Source organism: Marmota marmota, unplaced genomic scaffold (genome assembly GCF_001458135.2).
Source record: "Marmota marmota marmota unplaced genomic scaffold, marMar, whole genome shotgun sequence".
Lineage (NCBI taxonomy): Eukaryota > Metazoa > Chordata > Mammalia > Rodentia > Sciuridae > Marmota > Marmota marmota.
In genome coordinates this window covers 4,540,871-4,560,170 of record NW_025999898.1, presented here as the reverse complement: position 1 = coordinate 4,560,170, position 19,300 = coordinate 4,540,871, and the positions used below count along the sequence as shown (strand labels likewise).

The 19,300-nt window shown below is 38.3% G+C and overlaps 2 protein-coding genes across 9 annotated transcripts in view; both read left to right on the top strand.

Moving 5' to 3' along the window:
- Nucleotides 1-5,123: 5,123 nt before the first annotated feature.
- Nucleotides 5,124-6,819, top strand: LOC107158430 (zinc finger protein 280A-like). The gene is given in 2 exon segments (XM_015504874.1): nucleotides 5,124-6,640; nucleotides 6,642-6,819. Coding segments are annotated over 2 exon segments (1,695 nt in total).
- A 4,846-nt stretch (nucleotides 6,820-11,665) lies between these two features.
- Znf280b (zinc finger protein 280B) overlaps nucleotides 11,666-19,300 on the top strand; it is a 67,879-nt gene continuing 60,244 nt past the window's right edge. For 3 of the 8 annotated variants that reach the window (XR_007345678.1, XR_001505623.2, XR_007345679.1), the window contains exons 1-2: nucleotides 11,666-11,875; nucleotides 12,654-12,711. The gene's annotated coding sequence lies outside the window, so the exon portion shown is untranslated. Of the gene's footprint in view, nucleotides 11,876-12,653; nucleotides 12,712-16,330; nucleotides 16,354-19,300 lie in introns of those variants that run through there. The other 5 variants (XM_048798306.1, XM_048798302.1, XM_048798304.1 and 2 more) reach the window with 4 other exon arrangements.

The following is a 19,300-nucleotide window of genomic DNA, read 5'->3' as shown; positions in this document are numbered from 1 at the left end:
GCACAGAGACTTCTGCCCCGTATCAGGGCACATCCTGCTGCAGTAATGTGCTCTTTCAGAGTAGAGGACCTGGCCGCCCAGGGCCATCTGTGCCTGTAGCCCCTCCCCAGCTCCTAGCCATCAGGAAGGGCTGATACTCAGGTTAGCTCAGAGGGAGGCCAAGATGGAAAGGATGGACACTGTACTAACCATTACACTGAGTCCTAGTCCATGCTGCAGGTTTGAGGGGTGTTAATGCTGTTGTTGTTGTTTTGTTTTCTGTTTTCTGTTTTTGAGTTGAGATCTTGCCTTTTCCCAAAGTTGGTCTCTAACTCCTAGGCTCAACAGATCCTCTGGTGTCAGCTTCCCTAGTAGCTAGGAATACAAATGCACACTACCTTGCCTAGCTCAGTAATGTACTTTTAAAGTTATTTCAGGTGATGGCATTTTAGAACATCTTAATTTGCAAACTGGTTTTCTGATTAAATTTGATCACTTGTTGGCATCAGAATGGGTGGAAATTTACAAATATTTCTTGCCTGTCAAGGGACTCTTGTCCTCCCTTCCCCCAGGATCTGCATAGCTAGGGCAGTTGTAAGTCAACTGGAAGGGAAGGTCTGAGATTTAATCAATAAAGTTTTAAGGGAGGGGCAGGTGGGGGGAGGGATGATCTTCTAACCCTGTTAATGGATTCAAAAAGGGAGTGAGTTGTTACCTGCAGAAAGCTGTTGAAGCACAGTGAGGATCTTGCTTGAGCACTCAGAAATCCCACTGGATCCAATCTTCCAAGGGTAGACCACCCAGAGGATGTAAAGTGAAACTTGCCCCTGTTGTTCCTTGGACAAGGACAGGTTGTAGATTTCAGCAGCTAGAGGGAACTCCTAATAGCTCAGGGCCTGGGTAAACTTGAGAGAAGGTGGTGGTTCTTTAAACAACAGAGAGGAGGGAAGGCTCCCACTACTACTGGAGACAAACTGAGAGGCAGCCATACTTTCGAATAGCAATCTGGAGGAAAGGTTTTGGCAATCACTGAACCACAGCTGAACATCCAATCAGGATAAACCGGTCCAGTCATGTGACTGGAGCCCAGTTTAGGTGTTAGGGTTGGACTATAAAAGACTTTAAAGAGGTGAAGTTTTCCTTCCCGACAGCCCTCAGAAAGGACTTTGAAGAGCAAGCAGTGAGTTGCAGATACACAGGGATCTCTGGACAGTTTTTTCCAGGAGGTAGAAACACCGACACTCCAGCTTCAATATTCCTTGTGGCCCAGAGCAGGAAATATTGAGCCGTACTGAAATATCTGGACGTACAACCTTAGGAACTGGTAAGCTACAAAATTTGGTATCCTTCATTTTGTTTCTCTAAAACTAAGGATGGATTTAGGCACTGTAAATTACACAGTTTCTGTTGTAACCACTGGACTTGGGCCCGGGGAAAAGCAATAATAGAAGTACTCAGCAAATAACCATGACTGCATTTCAACAAAATAAAAAAAGCCAGCATGGTGGCACGTGCCTGTATTTCCAGTGGCTCAGGAAGTTTATACAGGAGGGTTTTGAGTTCAAAGCCAGCCTTATCAATTTAGCAAAATTCTGTCTGAAAATAAAAATAAACAATAAAAATAAAAAGGGAAGGAGATGTGGCTCAATGATTAAGCATCCTTGGGTTCAATCCTTATATGTTGCAAGGTAGGCAGTAATAAATGTTAAGTTGAAAAAAGCACTGGGGGGCTGGGGATGTGGCTCAAGCGGTAGCATGCTCGCCTGGCAGGCGTGCCGCCTGGGTTCGATCCTCAGCACCACATACAAACAAAGATGTTGTGTCTGCTGAAAACTAAATAAATATTAAAAAAAAAGAAAAGAAAAAAGCACTGGGGGGAGAACAGGGCACATGAGTTTAGGGAATTTGTGATTTTTGATAGTGATGTTAGGGAATCCTTGCTGAGGAGCCCTGGACCTGAGGCAGGCTAGAAACATAGATAAGGGTAATCTGGGGTGAAAACACCCAAGGCAGGGAGAACAACAAAAATTCTGAGAAAGTAAAGGCCTTGGCATATTTCATACTCATGTGGCTGTAGTGGAGTAAGTGAGGGGTAGAAAAGATGAGAACCAGAGTAAGCAAAGGTAGATGGTCCTGTATTCTACTGGGTATTTTCAGATGATAGGTGTTTCCTATGTGTGAAATGAAAAGTCTCTGGAGACTGATAAAGAAAAGAATCAATTCCAACTGTGTGTGTGTGTGTATTATATATGCATGCAATATGTTATATATATGTACATCCTTTAAGATTTTTTTTTACATATAATATACTTAGCATCTTTATTTTTAATCTAAGATGTTTTAAAAAATCTTTTTTGTAGTTGTAGATGGGAAGAATGCCTTTATTTTGTTTATTTTTATGTGGCACTAAGGATCAAACCCAGTGCCTCACACATGCTAGGCAAGAGCTTTGCTACTGAGCTACATACAGCCTTAGCCCAATTCAAGAAGTTTTTAATTGACCGATAATACAGATTGAGGATCTCTTATAAAATTCCTAGGACCAGAAAAAAAAAAATAGATGCTTAGAACCAGAAGCATTTTGGATTTCTAATTTTTTTTTTATTTTGGAATATTTGCATATACATAATGAGACATCTTAGAGATGGGATGCAAGTATAAAAAAACATTTGTTTCATTTATACCTTATAACATATAGCTGGCAGACAGTTTTATATAATACTTTTGGTGTACCTGTATACTGACTTGTTACATAAGGTAAGATGTGAAAATTTCCACTTGTGGCATCAGTTTGGTGAAAAGATTCTGATTTTGGAACATTCTGGATTTTTAGATTAACGATGTTCAACCTGTGATTTTAATGTTTATGGGGAACGAAGTAATATTTCAATACATGGTAGAACACGTACTTGTAATTTCAGCAACTCAAGAAGCTGAGGCAGGAGGATTGCAAGTTTGAGGTCAGCCTGTGAAACTTAGTGAGACCCTGTTTCAAAATAAACTGTAAAAACCTGGTGATGGTGCCCAGTGACAAAGTACCCCTGGGTTTGATCCTAGTACCTCTAAAAAAAAGAGAGAGAAAAGAGGAAAAGAGAAAAAAAGTTTTGATAACATGTTCACATTAAGGAAGTAATCAGTAATTAGTAATTATGTCTATCATCTCTTTTTTTTCCTGTCATCAACCCTTTTTATTTTTTATTTGTTCTTTTTAGTTATATATGAATTTTTTTTTTTTTTTTTTTNAAAATTATATAAAATTGGGGCTGGGGAGGTGGCTCAAGCGGTAGCGCGCTCGCCTGGCATGCGTGTGGCCCGGTTCGATCCTCAGCACCACATACAAACAAAGATGTTGTGTCCGCCAAAAACTAAAAATAATAATAATAATAATAAATTTAGAAAAAAAAAAGAAAATTATATAAAATCAAAATTTCAAGTTTTATAGGAATACAACATACCTATATCCTCCAGGTATTGTCTGTTTCCTAATAAGACAGAAAAATTTATTAATTGTCAGCGACTATATCAAATATTTACTATCTGATCCTTTAGCAAAACAAGTTTGATGCTGGATACAGTGGATGGTGCACACCTTGTAATCCCAGCAACCCAGGGGGCTGAGGCAGGAGGATGGAAAGTTCAAGGCCAGCCTAGGCAACTTAATGAGACACCTCCCTCCCCTGTTTCAAAAAAATAAAAAGGGCTGGAGATGTAGTACAGTGGAAGCTGTACTTTTGGATTCAATCCCCAGTATTAAGTGGGGGTGGAGTAGTTTGCCCAATCTTTTTTGCAGGTTTTTATCAGTTCTGCTACAAGTTTATCTATTTCAGTAATTTTTGGGTGTGTATGTATGTTTTTGATTTTTTTTTTTTTGAGACAGGGTCTTGCTAAGTTGCTGAGGCTGTCCTCAAATTTGCCATTCTTCTGCTCAGCCTCCCCAGTCACTGGGATTATAGAAGTGAGCCACTTCCTGGCTCATTTCCTGTATTTTTAACAGGAGTACTGGGATGACCATGAAGAGTTATGATAAAGGTTTTGTTTATTTGTGCTAGGAATTTTCTGTCTTAACCCTTTAGGCATGCTAGACAAGTGCTTTACCACTGAATTATATCCTCAGTCTGACAAAAGGGTTAAGACAGAAAATTCTGTAATAATCAAGGGAGAAAACATCATGTTTTCTATAGGGAAGGTGACATGGAGATGGAAGGGAATGGTCAGACTCTAGATACTTTTAGAAGACAGAGCAGAGTTTGCTAATTGATTGGTGGTTGGGTATGAGGAAAAGCCTGGCAAAGGATGACTCCAAAAGTTTGTGGTCTGAGAAACTGGCTTAACCTCAAACCTCTGTATCCACTGCTTCTGCATCTTTGGATTCAACCAACCAACAATTGAAAATATTTGAAAAAAATTCATCTACACTGAACATGTACAGACCTTTTTCTTGTTGTTACTCTCTAATCAATGCAGTACAGCAATTGTTTACATAGCATTTACATTGTATTGGGTTTTATATGTGATATAGAGATGATTTAAATTATACAGGAAAATGTGATGGGTTATATGAAAATGCTAGTTTTTTTATGTAAGGAATTTGAGGATTTTGGTATACCGGATGGGAGTATGTGATGGTGGTCCTAGAACCACTCTCCTCAGTATATCTAGGGATGACCACTGGGAAGAATGGAATATTACAGGAGTAGCAGGTGTTTCAGAGTCAATTTTGTTAAGGTTAATTATAAGCTTTATTTCACATTGAGTGTGATGATGCACTATGCAATCCCAGCTACTCAGGAGTGTAAGGCAAGAGAATGGCAAGCTTGAAGTCCACCTGGGCAATTCAGTGAGACTCTTTCTCACAAAAGGCTGGGGATGTAGTTCAGTAGTAGAGTGCTTGCCTAGCATGCAGGAGGCCGTGAGTTCGACCCCAGTAACCTTCAACTCCCCAAATAGTTCAAACTTGTTTTATTATATGTAAAATATTGTAGTGATATTAATAGTTACTTCAGTGTTTAAAGGAGAATAAAATAAGGTAAAATGATGTCTTTTAAAATAATGTTTTTACATGATTGCACTTAGGTAGCAATTTATAAAAAGACAGCTCTGAAAACTGAATGCACCACTTGCTTCAATCAAAAAGCAATTACAAAATGTCGGATCACTTCTTTCGTGAGGAACAAGAACCAAAACCACTGAAGAAACATGAGAGAGAATCCAATCAGATAGACAAAGATAATGACGCTGAGTTGATTTTTATTGGGATGGAACATGCAAATGAAGATGCTGAAATTCTCTTTGTCAGGATGATTTCAAACTCAAAACCAGTTATTTCAAACATTTTGAACAGAGTCACCCCAGGCTCATATTCAAGAAGAAAGAAAGGCCATCTCAGTCAAGATCCTGCACAAATGTTTCAATCTGCAATGCATGTGACCCCTATGGCCACAGCAATCACACCAGTTGCTCAGTCTGAACAGAGTTCAATAGATATTCCTATTACTGTTGAGTGTTCCTCTAAACCTGATTATAGAATGAGCTCACCACAAGTTGTTCCTCCCCATTCATCAGATTTGTTCCATTCAAGAACTCAGTGTCTAGAGAAAGTTGCACTTTCTGTAGGAGGCAAGGTTGAAAGTTCTTGTGATTCAAAGAGAACTTCTACTTCAGATATAGACAGCAGAAATCCAAAAAGGTCTAAACTCAGGAATAAAATCCCAAGTACACATTCATCAACTATGTCCTCTTCTGATATCTCTCCTACAAAAGACATAAGTACACCCTCAAAAAGTACTCACTTCTTATCAAGTCACGTTCAGAATAGAACATCCTCTCCTTGGCCTCCTGCTAATGAAAAGGTACCTTTTGTTCTTAGAGATCCAGGCCCAGGAAATAACTCTGAAGGACTGATAAAAACAGGCTTTTCCAGCCTTGCAAGTCAAAACAAGACCTTTGATCCCAAGAAAGGAAATTTAATCATGTTACTTAGTGACTTTTACTATGGACAACATCAAGGGGATGGGCAGCCAGAACAGAAAACTCACACAACCTTTCAATGTTTTAGCTGCTTGAAAGTTCTAAAAAATGTTAAGTTTATGAATCACATGAAGCATCATTTGGAACTTGAGAAGCAGAGGGGTGACAGCTGGGAAACCCACACTACCTGCCAGCATTGCCACCGGCAGTTTCCCACTCCCTTCCAACTACAACATCATATTAACAGTGTACACACTTTTCAGGAGCCCTCTGCTGTCTGTAAAATTTGTGAGTTGTCATTTGAAACAGATCAGATTCTCTTAGAACACATGAAGGACAATCATAAGCCTGGGGAAATGCCCTATGTGTGCCAGATTTGCAGTTACAGATCATCAGTCTTTGCTGATGTGGAAACACATTTTAGAACATACCATGAAAACACTAAGAATTTGCTTTGTCTATTTTGTCTCAAAGTTTTTAAAATGGCAAATCCATACATGAATCATTGTTGGAAGCACTGGAACAAGAAGAACCTCTTTTCATGTTCCAAGTGCCGGCTACAGTTTTTGACTTCGAAGGAGGAAATAGAGCACAAAACCAAGAATCATCAAACATTTAAAAAGCCAGTACCACTGGAGGGATTGCCTCCTGGAACAAAGGTTATTATTCAGACTTCAACTCACCCATGAAGAAGTACAAACATTCATTATTGTGAGCAACACTGATCCTTGCCTGTCATCTTTGAAAACTAAAAAGAGGAAGTCAGTAAACACTAGATATTCTGTACCTACAGCCAGGATTCTGGCTAAAAACATATTCTACCCACTTTCAGGAATTGTGAAAGGTAGATCTGAGGCTGTACATTGTGGCTGATGCTAACCAGTAATGTGATCGACTGTCAGGTTTTACCGTGACATCTTTACCTTCTTACTGTCAAGAAGTATCTCAGAAATCTTCATGCCCTTTCCCACTCAAACCTCTCTACAAAAGTAACCACCACTCTGACCTCTACCATTATAGTTTTTTCTACTTACGAATTTTAAATAAATGGATTCATACAATAAATTCTTGCCTTTGGCTTATTTTTGAAAAGTGAAATGCATGCTTGCTATATATAATAGTAGCATGCTGTTTTTCATTTCTGGGTAGAATTCCATTAAATAAAATTGACACAGTCTTATATATCCACTTTATAGTCAAAGGACTTTGTGGTTGATTCTTCAACTATTTTGAATAAAGCTTCTATGAGCTTGTGTATATTTTCTGGAAGACATGGGTAGTTATTTGTTTTCGATATAGTGCTGGAATTGCACATATTCAGCTTTTTTTAGTGTAAATATGGTCAAATACTTTAAAAAGTGAATGAAACAATTTGTATTACCATCATCAATACTGATAATTCCATTGGTACAGATCCAACATTTGGTCCTTTCAGTCTTTTTAACTATTGCCCATTTCTTGAAGTTGTAGTATCACATTGTAGCTTCAATTTGCATCTTGATGAGTAATGATCTTGAAAATATATTTTTCATGTGGTTTATAACTTAGATATTCTTCAAGAATTATTCTCTCTTACCTTTTAAAAACTGTTCTGTTTTTCAATTGGGAAGGTATAAGTAAACTGCTAGAACACTACACATATTCCATATCTTGATCTGTATGTTGGTTTCAAAGATATAATATGTATATCAGGATTTGCCCTTCCTGTATATTAAGGAAATTACTATCTAGCAAGGACATAAAGATATTCCTCCTATGTTTTCTTTTAGAAATTTATCTCTTTAGCCTTTAACATGTAGTTATGAGCAATCTCAAATGAATTATTACGATGTGATAAAACATAGGATCAAGGTTAATATTTTTCAGAAGCATATCTAAATCAACACAAGCATTTACTCAAAACTACTTCTTCCCCACTTTGTTGCAGTGGAATATTTTGTGTAAATCAGGTGACTGCATGTATGTTTCTGGACTGTTCTATTCCATTTGTTCAGTTTTCTCTCTGTGCTAATGCTACCCTGTCTTAATTATTGTAACTTTGCGTAAGTCTGTGTATCTGTGTTTACTTCTTCAGCTTTAGAGTTCTAAATTGTCTTACTATTCCAGGGTCTTTGTGTACTGAAGTGGTTATCATGGACATCCTTGCCCTGTTCTCAAATTCAGATACAATACTTTCCCATTAATTATGATATTAGTTGTAGGGCTTTTTGTAGCTACCACGGACTGTAGAGAGATTGAGCTAAAAATTAATGACAGAAAGATCATTATAAAACTCCTAAAATCTGGAAATTTGACAATACAGCTAAATTGAACTAGGACTAGGTTGAAGCAAACAAGGAGCCTAATGGGCAAAAGTGACAGGTTCTAGGAACCTGTGAGTGAGTGACTCCTTAATGTTGTGCTCTGGGATCCTTGCTTATTTTACCTTGGTCCTGGTCCTCAATATAAATAGCCCAGAGCTCCTCTAAGAAATCTCAGTGGAAAAGGGAAAATGTTGAACTCAATAATGTTGAATACAATCACAAAATTTATGAGATGGAACTAAAGCAATTCATAGACATTTATCTCTAAATACATGTACAGTTGGCCCTCTGTACATGTGGATTCTGAACCCATGGATCCAATCAACCTTGGATTGAAAATATTGGAAAAAAATTGCATCTGTATAGGGCTGGGGTTGTGGTTCAGTGGTAGAGAGCACTCGCCTAGAGCGTCCGAGGCCCTGAGTTCGATCCTTAGCACCACATAAAAATAAATAAATAAAAACAAAGGTATTGTGTACAACTAAAAGAAATAAATATTAAAAAAATTGCATCTGTATTTAACACATAGAGACTTTCTTCTTCACCATCATTCCCTAAACAATATAGTATTTACATAGCAATATGTATTATAAAAAATTTAGAGATAATATGAAGTATTCAGGAGCTTTTTTTTTTTTTAGGTTATAAGCACATATTACATCATTTTATATAAGTGACTTGAGCATCCACAGATTTTGGCATCTGCGTGGAGTTCTGGAAACAATTTCCCATGAACACTGAAGAATGGTTATATTTAGAAAGAAGAAAGTTTGAGAAATGAATGATTTAAGTCTGCTGTCTGTAGAACTTTCTGTAATGATGGAAATGTTCTGCATCTGCTCTTGCCAATATGCTACATGTGGCTACTGAGCTATAGAAATGTGGCTACTATGACTGAGGCATTGAATTTAAAAAATATTTATTTTTGATTAATTTAAAATTAAAAGAATCATTTTTACAATAGAACTTCAAGTAATTTATGTACTCTTCCCTCAAGGAGACCTCATGCCCTGTTCTGGGCATAGGCAGGATTTAATGGCTTAGTTCACTGTAAGCCTATATCAACACAGTTGGCAGGCTAGCTCCGGATGCAACTTCAAAAGCATGAGGTTCAAGGTTCAGTTGCTTGGTCAAGTTTCTTATGCCTGGGACAGTTAGCCAGAATTTCCAAAGAATAGTGTATGAAGGGGAAAGAAAGCAACTTTACCAAGGAGAAACCAACAAGTCCCATTGATGGCATGTATCCCTAAGATTTGGTGAGAAGGGCACATCATGTCTTTCATATTCTTCTAAAAACCCAGTGTAACCACAAGAAAAGCATCAAACCCAAACTGAGATACATTCTGAAAAGTATCTCACCTTTACTCCTTAAAGTTGTCAAGATCTTCAAAAATAAGGAAAGTTTGAGAAACTGTCTCAGACCTGGAAAAGATAAAGAAACAGGATGACTAAGTGCAATTCATTGTCCTGGATGGGAATCAGAAAGAGAAAAAGGGTATTAGTAAAAAAAAAAAAAAAAAAAAAAAAAAAAAAAAAAAAAGTTAGTGAAATGTGAAGCCCAGAGTTTAGATAATAGTTTTTATTGATCAATACTGGCATTATTGTGCAGTCAAAAGATAATTTCACATTCATACATCTTAGACATTGTAAATATCTCTTCTACATCTATGATCTCTTCATTTTGACTATGGTATACTCTACCGAACAGATAAAGGGATAGTATTTTAAAATCCTGTAGATTTTTAAAATAATTAACACTTTACTCTATAACCTCCTAGGTTAAAAAAGTGAGAATCACTAAGGAAATTAGGACTTCCTTGGAATTGAAGGAAAATTAATATATTATGATACCAAAATTGTGGGACACAGTTAAATTAGTAAAGGTAAATTTACAGCACTACATACTAGGAAAATAAAAGAGATTTTGCAAACAAATGAGTTAGGCATTTACCTAAAAAAAAAATTATAAAGAGGAGCAACACATCCTTGTAGAGACAGGATGGAAGGAAATAATAAGAGTGGAAGAAATAAATGGAGAAGGTAACATATAAATGAAACCAAAACCTTTAAAAAAAGATTACTGAGAGGCTAGCCTCAGCAACTTAGATCCTGTCTCAAAATAAAAACTAAGAAGGGCTGAGGATGTAGCTCAGTGGTAGAGTATCCCTGGGTTCACTCCCCAATTAAACAACAACAACAACAAATCAAAAACAAGGCTGGGATTGTGGCTCAGCGATAGAGCGCTCGCCTAGCATGGGCGGGGCCGGGTTCGATTCTCAGCACCACATAAAAATAAAGGCATTGTGTTGTGTCCATCAACAAAAAAATAAAATATTCTCTCTCTCTCTCAAAAAAAAAAAAATCAAAAACATACATACACACCCAAAAATTACTGAAATAGATAAACTTGTAGCAGAACTGATAAAAACCTGCAAAAAAGATTGGGCAAACTACTCCACCCCCACTTAATACTGGGGATTGAATCCAAAAGTACAGCTTCCACTGTACTACATCTCCAGCCCTTTTTATTTTTTTGAAACAGGGGAGGGAGGTGTCTCATTAAGTTGCCTAGGCTGGCCTTGAACTTTCCATCCTCCTGCCTCAGCCCCCTGGGTTGCTGGGATTACAAGGTGTGCACCATCCACTGTATCCAGCATCAAACTTGTTTTGCTAAAGGATCAGATAGTAAATATTTGATATAGTCGCTGACAATTAATAAATTTTTCTGTCTTATTAGGAAACAGACAATACCTGGAGGATATAGGTATGTTGTATTCCTATAAAACTTGAAATTTTGATTTTATATAATTTTCTTTTTTTTTTCTAAATTTATTATTATTATTATTATTTTTAGTTTTTGGCGGACACAACATCTTTGTTTGTATGTGGTGCTGAGGATCGAACCGGGCCACACGCATGCCAGGCGAGCGCGCTACCGCTTGAGCCACCTCCCCAGCCCCAATTTTATATAATTTTCACATGCCACAAAATGATATTGTTTGTTGTTTTTCATTCTTAGAAAAAAATAGTAAAATCTCTTTTTAGGTCACTGTAAGCTATATCAACACAGTTGGCAGGTTAGCTCTGGATACAACTTCAAGAGCATGAGGTTCGAGATTCAGTTGCTTGGTCAAGTTTCTTATGCATGAGACAGTTAGCCAGTGCTTTTATAGAAAGGGCACCACACCTGGAATAATGACAATGAGGGCAAACGATCTCTGAGTGCATCGTGAGCCCAACCCCAGCGCTGAGCTTTGGCTGGCTTTAGAACCTCGATGTTCCAAGATCCCTGAACTTCAGGGATACAGCCATAACCTTGGCCTGATACTCCTCAGCCCGACCTTACGTGCCCATTAGCCACCAGGGGCACCAGAGTGCGCGCATGCGCAGAACCCGCACTTCGTGACCAATCAAATTGTAGCGCCTGGAGCCGAGCCGACCGAGCTCGCCGCACCTGGCAGCCAATCACAGGTCGCCCTGGGCGCGCGTGTGAAGACGTCTGTGGCGTTGGCGGCGGTGGCGGCCCCTGGGGCCTGAGTAGGTGGTGTGGCTGCGGGTTTTGCCCAGGGAGCGTGTTCCGGGCTGTTTCTTGGCCGGCTTGGCGGGGACGCCACTGATCAGCGCCGGTAAGCATGGTGGAGTAGCGCGGCTCGAGCGTTCCCTGAGGGGAGACGGGAGGGAGAATCCACCGCTGCAGCCCCCCCAGGTTCGGACACCGCGTCCGGTGGCCTTGCGCCGCCCAAGAGGCCTTTTCAGTGCCGACGTCTTCCAAAAGGCGTGAGGGGCTGGGGACCCAGTGGGCCCCACGCCGCCTCACACATTCCATTCCTTAACTTGACTAGGCGCCTCTTTCAGTCGGTCTCCCCTTACCCCGCGGAACTCCCCCACCCTGGTGCCGGGCCCAGCGAGGCCTCCTGAGGAAGGGGCCTGTACACCCTCCTCCTGCCTTGCCTTTTCTCCCCTGCCCCGCAGTGTTCTCTTGTGGCGCCTAATTTTGGTGTTTAAAAATCATAAACCAGTTTGTAATTCCAGCCCCACCCCCATTCTGTATATCTGCAGGCCCTGAACCCTTAGAGTGTCTAAACCTTTTTAAAATTCCGTTTATTGGACTCGTTGCTATATCGCAGTGCCTCTTTATTTTTCTTGTTTGTTTACTGTGGGCCTTCTGGACGCTAATGCAGCCCACTGAATCCCAGTGAGCCATTATTAATTTGGGCAGTTTACAGGTGGGGTGTTAAGATAGACAGGAGGAGTAGATTTGGGGGAAAGTAATTGAATTCTCTTTTCCGATTAGATATGAGATGGTTAATAAACATCTAAATGGCAATCTTAGGTAGGCAACAGGATATTAAATATCCTTGAAACATGCAAGTAACCCTAATCCTTCTCTCTGGTTGCCTTAAGGATGTGACCTTCTCCTTGGACGATTCAAGTTCTTAAAAAGTTTCAGTGTACATTTGAGGTAAGAGAGAAGTCTGTATCATAAGGACCAAGGTTGTTTCTTTTCTCAATTAAATTTTCCTTTTCATTCTCTCCTGTGCTAAAACTTACTGTTTAGAGTTTCTTGAGGGAATCTGAATGTATATGATAAATTCAGGCGATTGTTAATTTAAATATTCTGGAGCCCTCTAAATTGCTTTCTTAAACAAAGGAGAATGTGGTGGCTGCAGCATTCTTTCACTTCATTTCTTGAAAAAGTAAGCACCATAGAGAGTTAGAGCTATGTAAGGCTGACTTAAGTTGTGAGGCTAACATGGATTGGTACACATACCCTAAGATTTCAGCTAATGCATTAAAATGGGTCATTTAGGGAAAATTTTTTGTTAAAGTGGAGTTAACTTGTTCATTACTATACTTTTTAATTTTTTTAAAAATTGTACTGGGGATTGAATAGGGTTGTTCTATCCCTGAGCTACATTGCCCATTCTTTTTATTTTTATATTGAGTTAGGGTTTAACTCTGGCCAGGAACTTGTGATTCTCCTACCTCAACTTCCCAACTAGCTGGGATTATAGGCATGTGCCACCAAACTCACTTATACTCTTTTTCTTAAAGACTGTATTTCATTAGGTAAATTGTATGTGACTTGACAGGGGAGGTTAACAGAATTTTTTCCATGTCAGTAGGCAAGATAATAGGTAAATTCTGTGTCCGCAGATTTGTGAATACAACTCAGAACCATTGTATTAGCTAGTTATCTATTTTAACAAACCATCTCAAAACCTAGTTGCTTAAAATAACACATTTTTATTACATCATAATTTCTGAATGTTTGGAATCCAAAAGTGGCTTAGCTGGCAGCTGGCAATTCTGGCTTAGGCTCTCATGAGGCTACAGTCAAACTTTTGACTAGATTGGCAGTCTCTGAAGGCTTGACTAGAATTGGATGAACTGCTTCAAATCTCTTACTTGGCAAGAGGCCTCAGTTACTCATTGGACCTGTCCATGGGGCTGCTTATGTCATACCAGTTGGCTTCCCTTAGAGTGAGTTAATTTGGGAGAGCTTGTACCTAAGATGAAGCAGTGTCTTTTTTATAACTTAATATCTGAAGAGACATATCATCATTTCTTCTTTATTTTTTTAACTTTTTTTTTAGAGAATTTTTTTAATATTTATTTTTTAGTTTTCAGCGGACACAACATCTTTGTTTGTATGTGGTGCTGAGGATCGAACCCGGGCTGCACGCTTGCCAGGCGAGCACGCTACCGCTTGAGCCACATCCCCAGCTCCATCATTTCTTCTTTGAGTGTTTTCTGCACAGGCCAACCTTTTACATTGTGGGAAAGGGCTGCAGAACAGTGTGAATACTAGGAGGTGGGATTCACCTGGGGCCATGAGAGAGGCTGGCTCTTGTACCTGTTTATCCACCATTCCAGTTGTTCTCCATATGGTTTCTGGCATTTTGTTACAATGGGTGAAACAAAGACTTGTGCACTTATTTATTCAGCATATTGTTCCAACAAGTCTCCTCTTTATCTTGGGTTAAGTTTTCTGTTGCTTTGGATAATTTTAGTAGCAAACATACTGATTTTTCTGTCACTTCTCCTTGGGAATCTGTTGTTTGATGCTGTGTTCCCCTTTATTTATTTTATTTCATATTTGCTTGTCCATAAGAAAGTAAATTTTCCTTTTTAGGAAAATTTCAGGTTGTCTGTATTTTCTATTCTCCCAATCTTTTTTTGGCAGGGGGGCGGTGGTACCGCGAGGGGATTGAATTAAGGGGTGCTTGACACCAGCCATATCCCCAATGTTATTTTGTATTTTAGAGACAGGGTCTCACTGAGTTGCTTAGTGACTCGCTTTTGCAGAGGCTAGCTTTGAACTGTCAGCCTTCAGAGCAGCTGGGATTACAGGCGTGTCACAGAATCTGGCCCTCCAGTTCTCTCTTTAACCCACTCTTGTGTAGGTCATCAATGAATTCCACATTGCTTAATCCAGTGGTTAGTTTTAGTTGATTTATTTGATCTACCTGCAGCATTTATCAGAGAGATTCATTTCCTCCTTCCTAAAAAGTTTTTTTATTTGAATTCTGGATGCTTCACATTTTTGATTCATCTCCTATCCAGTTGGTTATTAACTGCTTCTTGATTTCCTTTGCTGTTCTTTCTTTATGACCTCTAAAAATGGAATACTTCAGGATTTGAATTTTAGACTCTTCCCCTGGGTTATGTCATCAGACTTGTGTTTTAGATAATGCTACAGATTGAAGATTCCAAAATTTGGATGTCTTCTCCATATCTCTCTGAATTCTGCTCATAGATTTGCTGGCACAACATCATCACTTATACGTCCTGTCTTTCATGTCTCATGTGCAGTCTATCAGACAAATCTGTGACCCTTCAAGATTTTATCTAGAATCTTGACTCCTTAGTATCTTTATTTCTCCATCCTGTTACTATTATTATCTTTTGTCTATTTTATTTTAGCAGCTTCTTGTGTTCTGCTTCCACTGTTATTCTCTAAAGTCTTTTCTCCATACAGCAGCCAGAACAATCCTGTTGAAATGAAAGTCACACCATTAAAAATCTCAGCAGTCTCTCATCACACTCAGTAAAAGCCAGAGAACTTAGAATGGCCCATATGATCTGAGTTCCTATAATTGTCATTGACCACAAATGCACATTTAAAAAGCCTCTTCTCTTAACTTGTCTCCCTTATCATTGGCTTGCCTGTTATCTTCTTGACCAGTTCTTAACATGTGTTAAGTATGCTCCTTCTTGGCCTTTGTGTTGTTTTCCCTTTTCTAGAATACTGTTTCTCAAATACTCATAACCATGTCCTGTAAATATCAACCTGCCTTCATTTCCTACTTTTTCTCACTAGCATATAGATAACCATCTTTTTTTAAAAATTATTATTTACTGATTAATTCTAACAGAAAATTAGCTCCCTGAAGAGAGGGTTTTTGTTTGGATCACTGATATATTTTTATACTAGCTCTTGACTGTTAATCAGCTCACCAAATTTTAGTTGAATGAATGATGTACTTCGATTCCTCTTAAACACCACCTTGATTCTTCCCTCCACCTTTTCTCTTTGGTCAAGAGACTTATCAAAACTACAAATGCTTTATATCATTCTTTGTATTATTTCTGTTTCTCAGTCTTTTATACAGGAATATGTTTTAATTCTACTGATTCAATACATTTTATAATGATGTTTCACCATAAAGCAATGAACATCAAACATTACCAAGCTTATGTTGTGGGAGGCCAACCTTACCGGTGACTGAGATACACTCCCCAGCTGGGTGCTGAGGCGCTCAGTCACAGAAATGGGTGTGTCTTGCTACAGCCCCATGGGTGAAGCTATGCTCACCTGTTCCTTTGTAATATAACCCCTTGCCCTGTTTAGGATAGAATCTTCCATGGAAGTGCCTTGTGTGTGTCCCCTCCTCTTACTGTGCCCTTGGGTGTGGCCTACCCAGGTGTCAGTCAACCTGCTGACAGTGGACATCATAAAGATAAACTCAGCCCCCTGAAACCTGACCCCTTGCCTCATTTAAATAGCTTCTCAATAAAAGGGGTCAGCGCGTGCTCTCTCTCTCTCTTTCTATGGACCCTTAAGGTCAGAGGAGCCGTCACAGCGACCCCAAAGAAAAAGGTATTTGTGTCTCTTGTGTGGTTATTTCGTACAGCCCAGTTAGCCCAGTTTAACTAGAGTGACCCCTGAGCCTTTTAGTCGCGAGAACAGAAACCTGACATTATGTCAGTTTTTTTTTTTCTCAGTACTAAAGATTGAACCCAGAGCGTTACACATGATAGGCAAGCCATCTACCACAGAGCTGCGTCTCCAGTCCCTGACTTTATGTGCTTAACTACACACAGAATCCATTATTATCTCCTTCCATAGAGTAACAATTTCTTCCTAAATTCTTTAAGAAAAAAATAAAAAAATTCCCCATCTCTCCCTCCTTTCTGTGTTTTGATCCGGGAATTCTAAAGCAGGAGTATTGCCTTAAGATCAGTTCAGTATGTCAAAAAATAATAACTTTCAACTTTTGACTTCCTAACGGTATTATGTAAGTTTGGGGGGAAAAAAAATGTGGATACTCCCAAGAAGTCTTACTAGTTTTTTTCCGCATGGGGGCTTCCCAGTAGTAGAGAGCTAAAAGATACATAGGGATTCATGACAGGGCCCATCTGGCATCTGTGTGGAATATGCTTTCATGAATTTTACAGTCTCCAGAATCTCTATAACTAAGTTGAATTTATTATCTAAACTGATGTACTTTTTAAAAATGAATGAAAAATGGGATTATTAAAATATGTACAAAAAAGGTTAAACCAAGATATATGGTAACCCTACTTATAACTAATTTGGTCCTCCAAGTCCTTTATAATAGGTTGTTTACTCTGCGAAATATAACTATTCCAGGTGGAATACAGATTTATGAATTGACACTACGTGATACTAGCTTAAGTATATTTGTTGGCTAGATTGGCTTGCATCATTACTATAATCTTAATTACCTATGTTATGAATGGGGTCTTCGTGGGAGCTTTGAAAATTTACTATCAGTTGTTGGGTGGTGGGGTCACACCAGTTTATTGCTAGACATGTTTTCCTTTAATCAAGGGATAATGTCCTGTAAGATTCACTGTATAGAGGTCAGCCATCAACAGTATCTAATTCTAAAACATTTTTTCAATCTAAAAGACCATTATTAAGTAGTCACTTCTTTTTTTACTTTCTTTTGTATGTTATAAGAAAATTACTAACAAAAATTTATTCTTCTTTAGTTCTGGAGACAAGAAGTCCAAAACCAGTTTCACTGCACCTTAGTCAAGATGGGTCAGGTGTGGTGGCTCATTCCTATAATCCCAGCAGTTTGGGAGGCCGAGGCAGGAGGGCTGTGAGCTTAGGCCAGCCTCAACAACATTGTGAGACCCTGTCTCAAAAAATAAAAAAGACTGGAGATATAGCTCAGTGGTAAAATGCCCCTGGTTTCAATCTTCAATAACCTCTTCCCCCGCCACACCACCCACTCAAAGATGGATATTGGCAAGGCTGTCCTCACCTTGGACACTCTGACAGAGAAGTCATTCTTTGCCTCTTCTAGTTTGTGAACATGACGTTCTTTTGCTTGAAACGATGTTACTTCAGTTTCTGCCTCCATCCTCATATCGCCTAGTGAAATCTCCTGTGAAATCTCTCTCTGCTTCTCTTATAAAGAAACATGGCATTTAGGGGCCACTTGTACAATCCAGATGAATTCCTTCATCTCAAGATCATTGGTCTTATCTTGAAAGACCCTTTTTGCAAATAAGGTAATATAGTTTTCTGGGATTAGAATTTGATATTTTGGGGACTATTTTCAACCTACTGTAATCTTCATTCTTTTTTTTTTTTTTTTGCTCAGTATAGAGTAAGCACGAGTTTATTTCTCTCCGTGGGTTTGCCTGCTCTAGACATTTTATGTGAGTGGAATCATATAGTATTATGTATTTGTGTCTTGTCATCTTTGGAAATATTCATTTAGCATATTTTCAGGTTATATCCATGTTATACCTGTATCTCATTTGTTTTTATGGCTGAATAATATTCATTGTATGGTTATATCACAATTTGTTTATCCACTGATGAGTGTACATTTGAATTGTTTGCACTTTGTGGCTATTATGAATAAAGCTGCTCTGAACATTTGTGTACAAAGTTTTAGTGTGAACTGAATGTTTTTGTTCTTCTAGGTATACCTAGGAATAAAATTGGTGACTCATGTGGTAACTATATTTTTTGAACAACTGCTAAATTGTTTTGCAAAGTAGTTAACCATTTTATATTGCTACCAACAACATATGATTCTTCCAGTTTGATGTTCTTTGCAATACTTGTTAGTTCCTCTTCTTGATTATAGCCAACCTAGTGAAGTAATATTTCATTGTGATTTTCATAATGATTAATAATGTTAAGAAATAGTTCATGATGTTTTAATTGGCTGTTTATTTGTCTTTGTTAACATATCTATTCATACCTTTGCCTGTTTTTTTTTTTTTTTTTAAACACGGTAAAAAACACATTTTATCCTCCTAATCATTTTTAAGTGTACAATTCATTGTATTTACATTGGTGTGTAATAGATCTTTAGGACTTTTTCATCTTGCAAGACTGAAAACTATACCCATTAACAAACAGACTTCTCTTTTTCCTGTCTTCTCCAGCCCTTGCTAACCACCATCTTACTTTTTGTTTATATGAATTTGACTATTTTAATTGTCTCATATAAGTAGAATCATACAGTATTTGTGTTTTTTGACTTGCTTATTTTATTTAGCATAACATCTTCAAGATTCATCCATGTTGTAGTATGCAACCAGATTTCCTTCCTTTTTATGGTTGAGTAATATTCCACTGTACCTGTATAACACATTTTGTTCATTTGTTTGTTGATGGGCATTGGGCTTGCTTTTGCCTCTTGGCTATTGTGCATAGTCCTGCTATGTATATGTATGTGTTAATATCTCTTTAAGACCCTTCTTTCAGTTCTTTTGGATATTTGCCTAGAAGTTGGATTGCCAGATAATGTGGTAGTTCTTTTTTTAAATTTTTT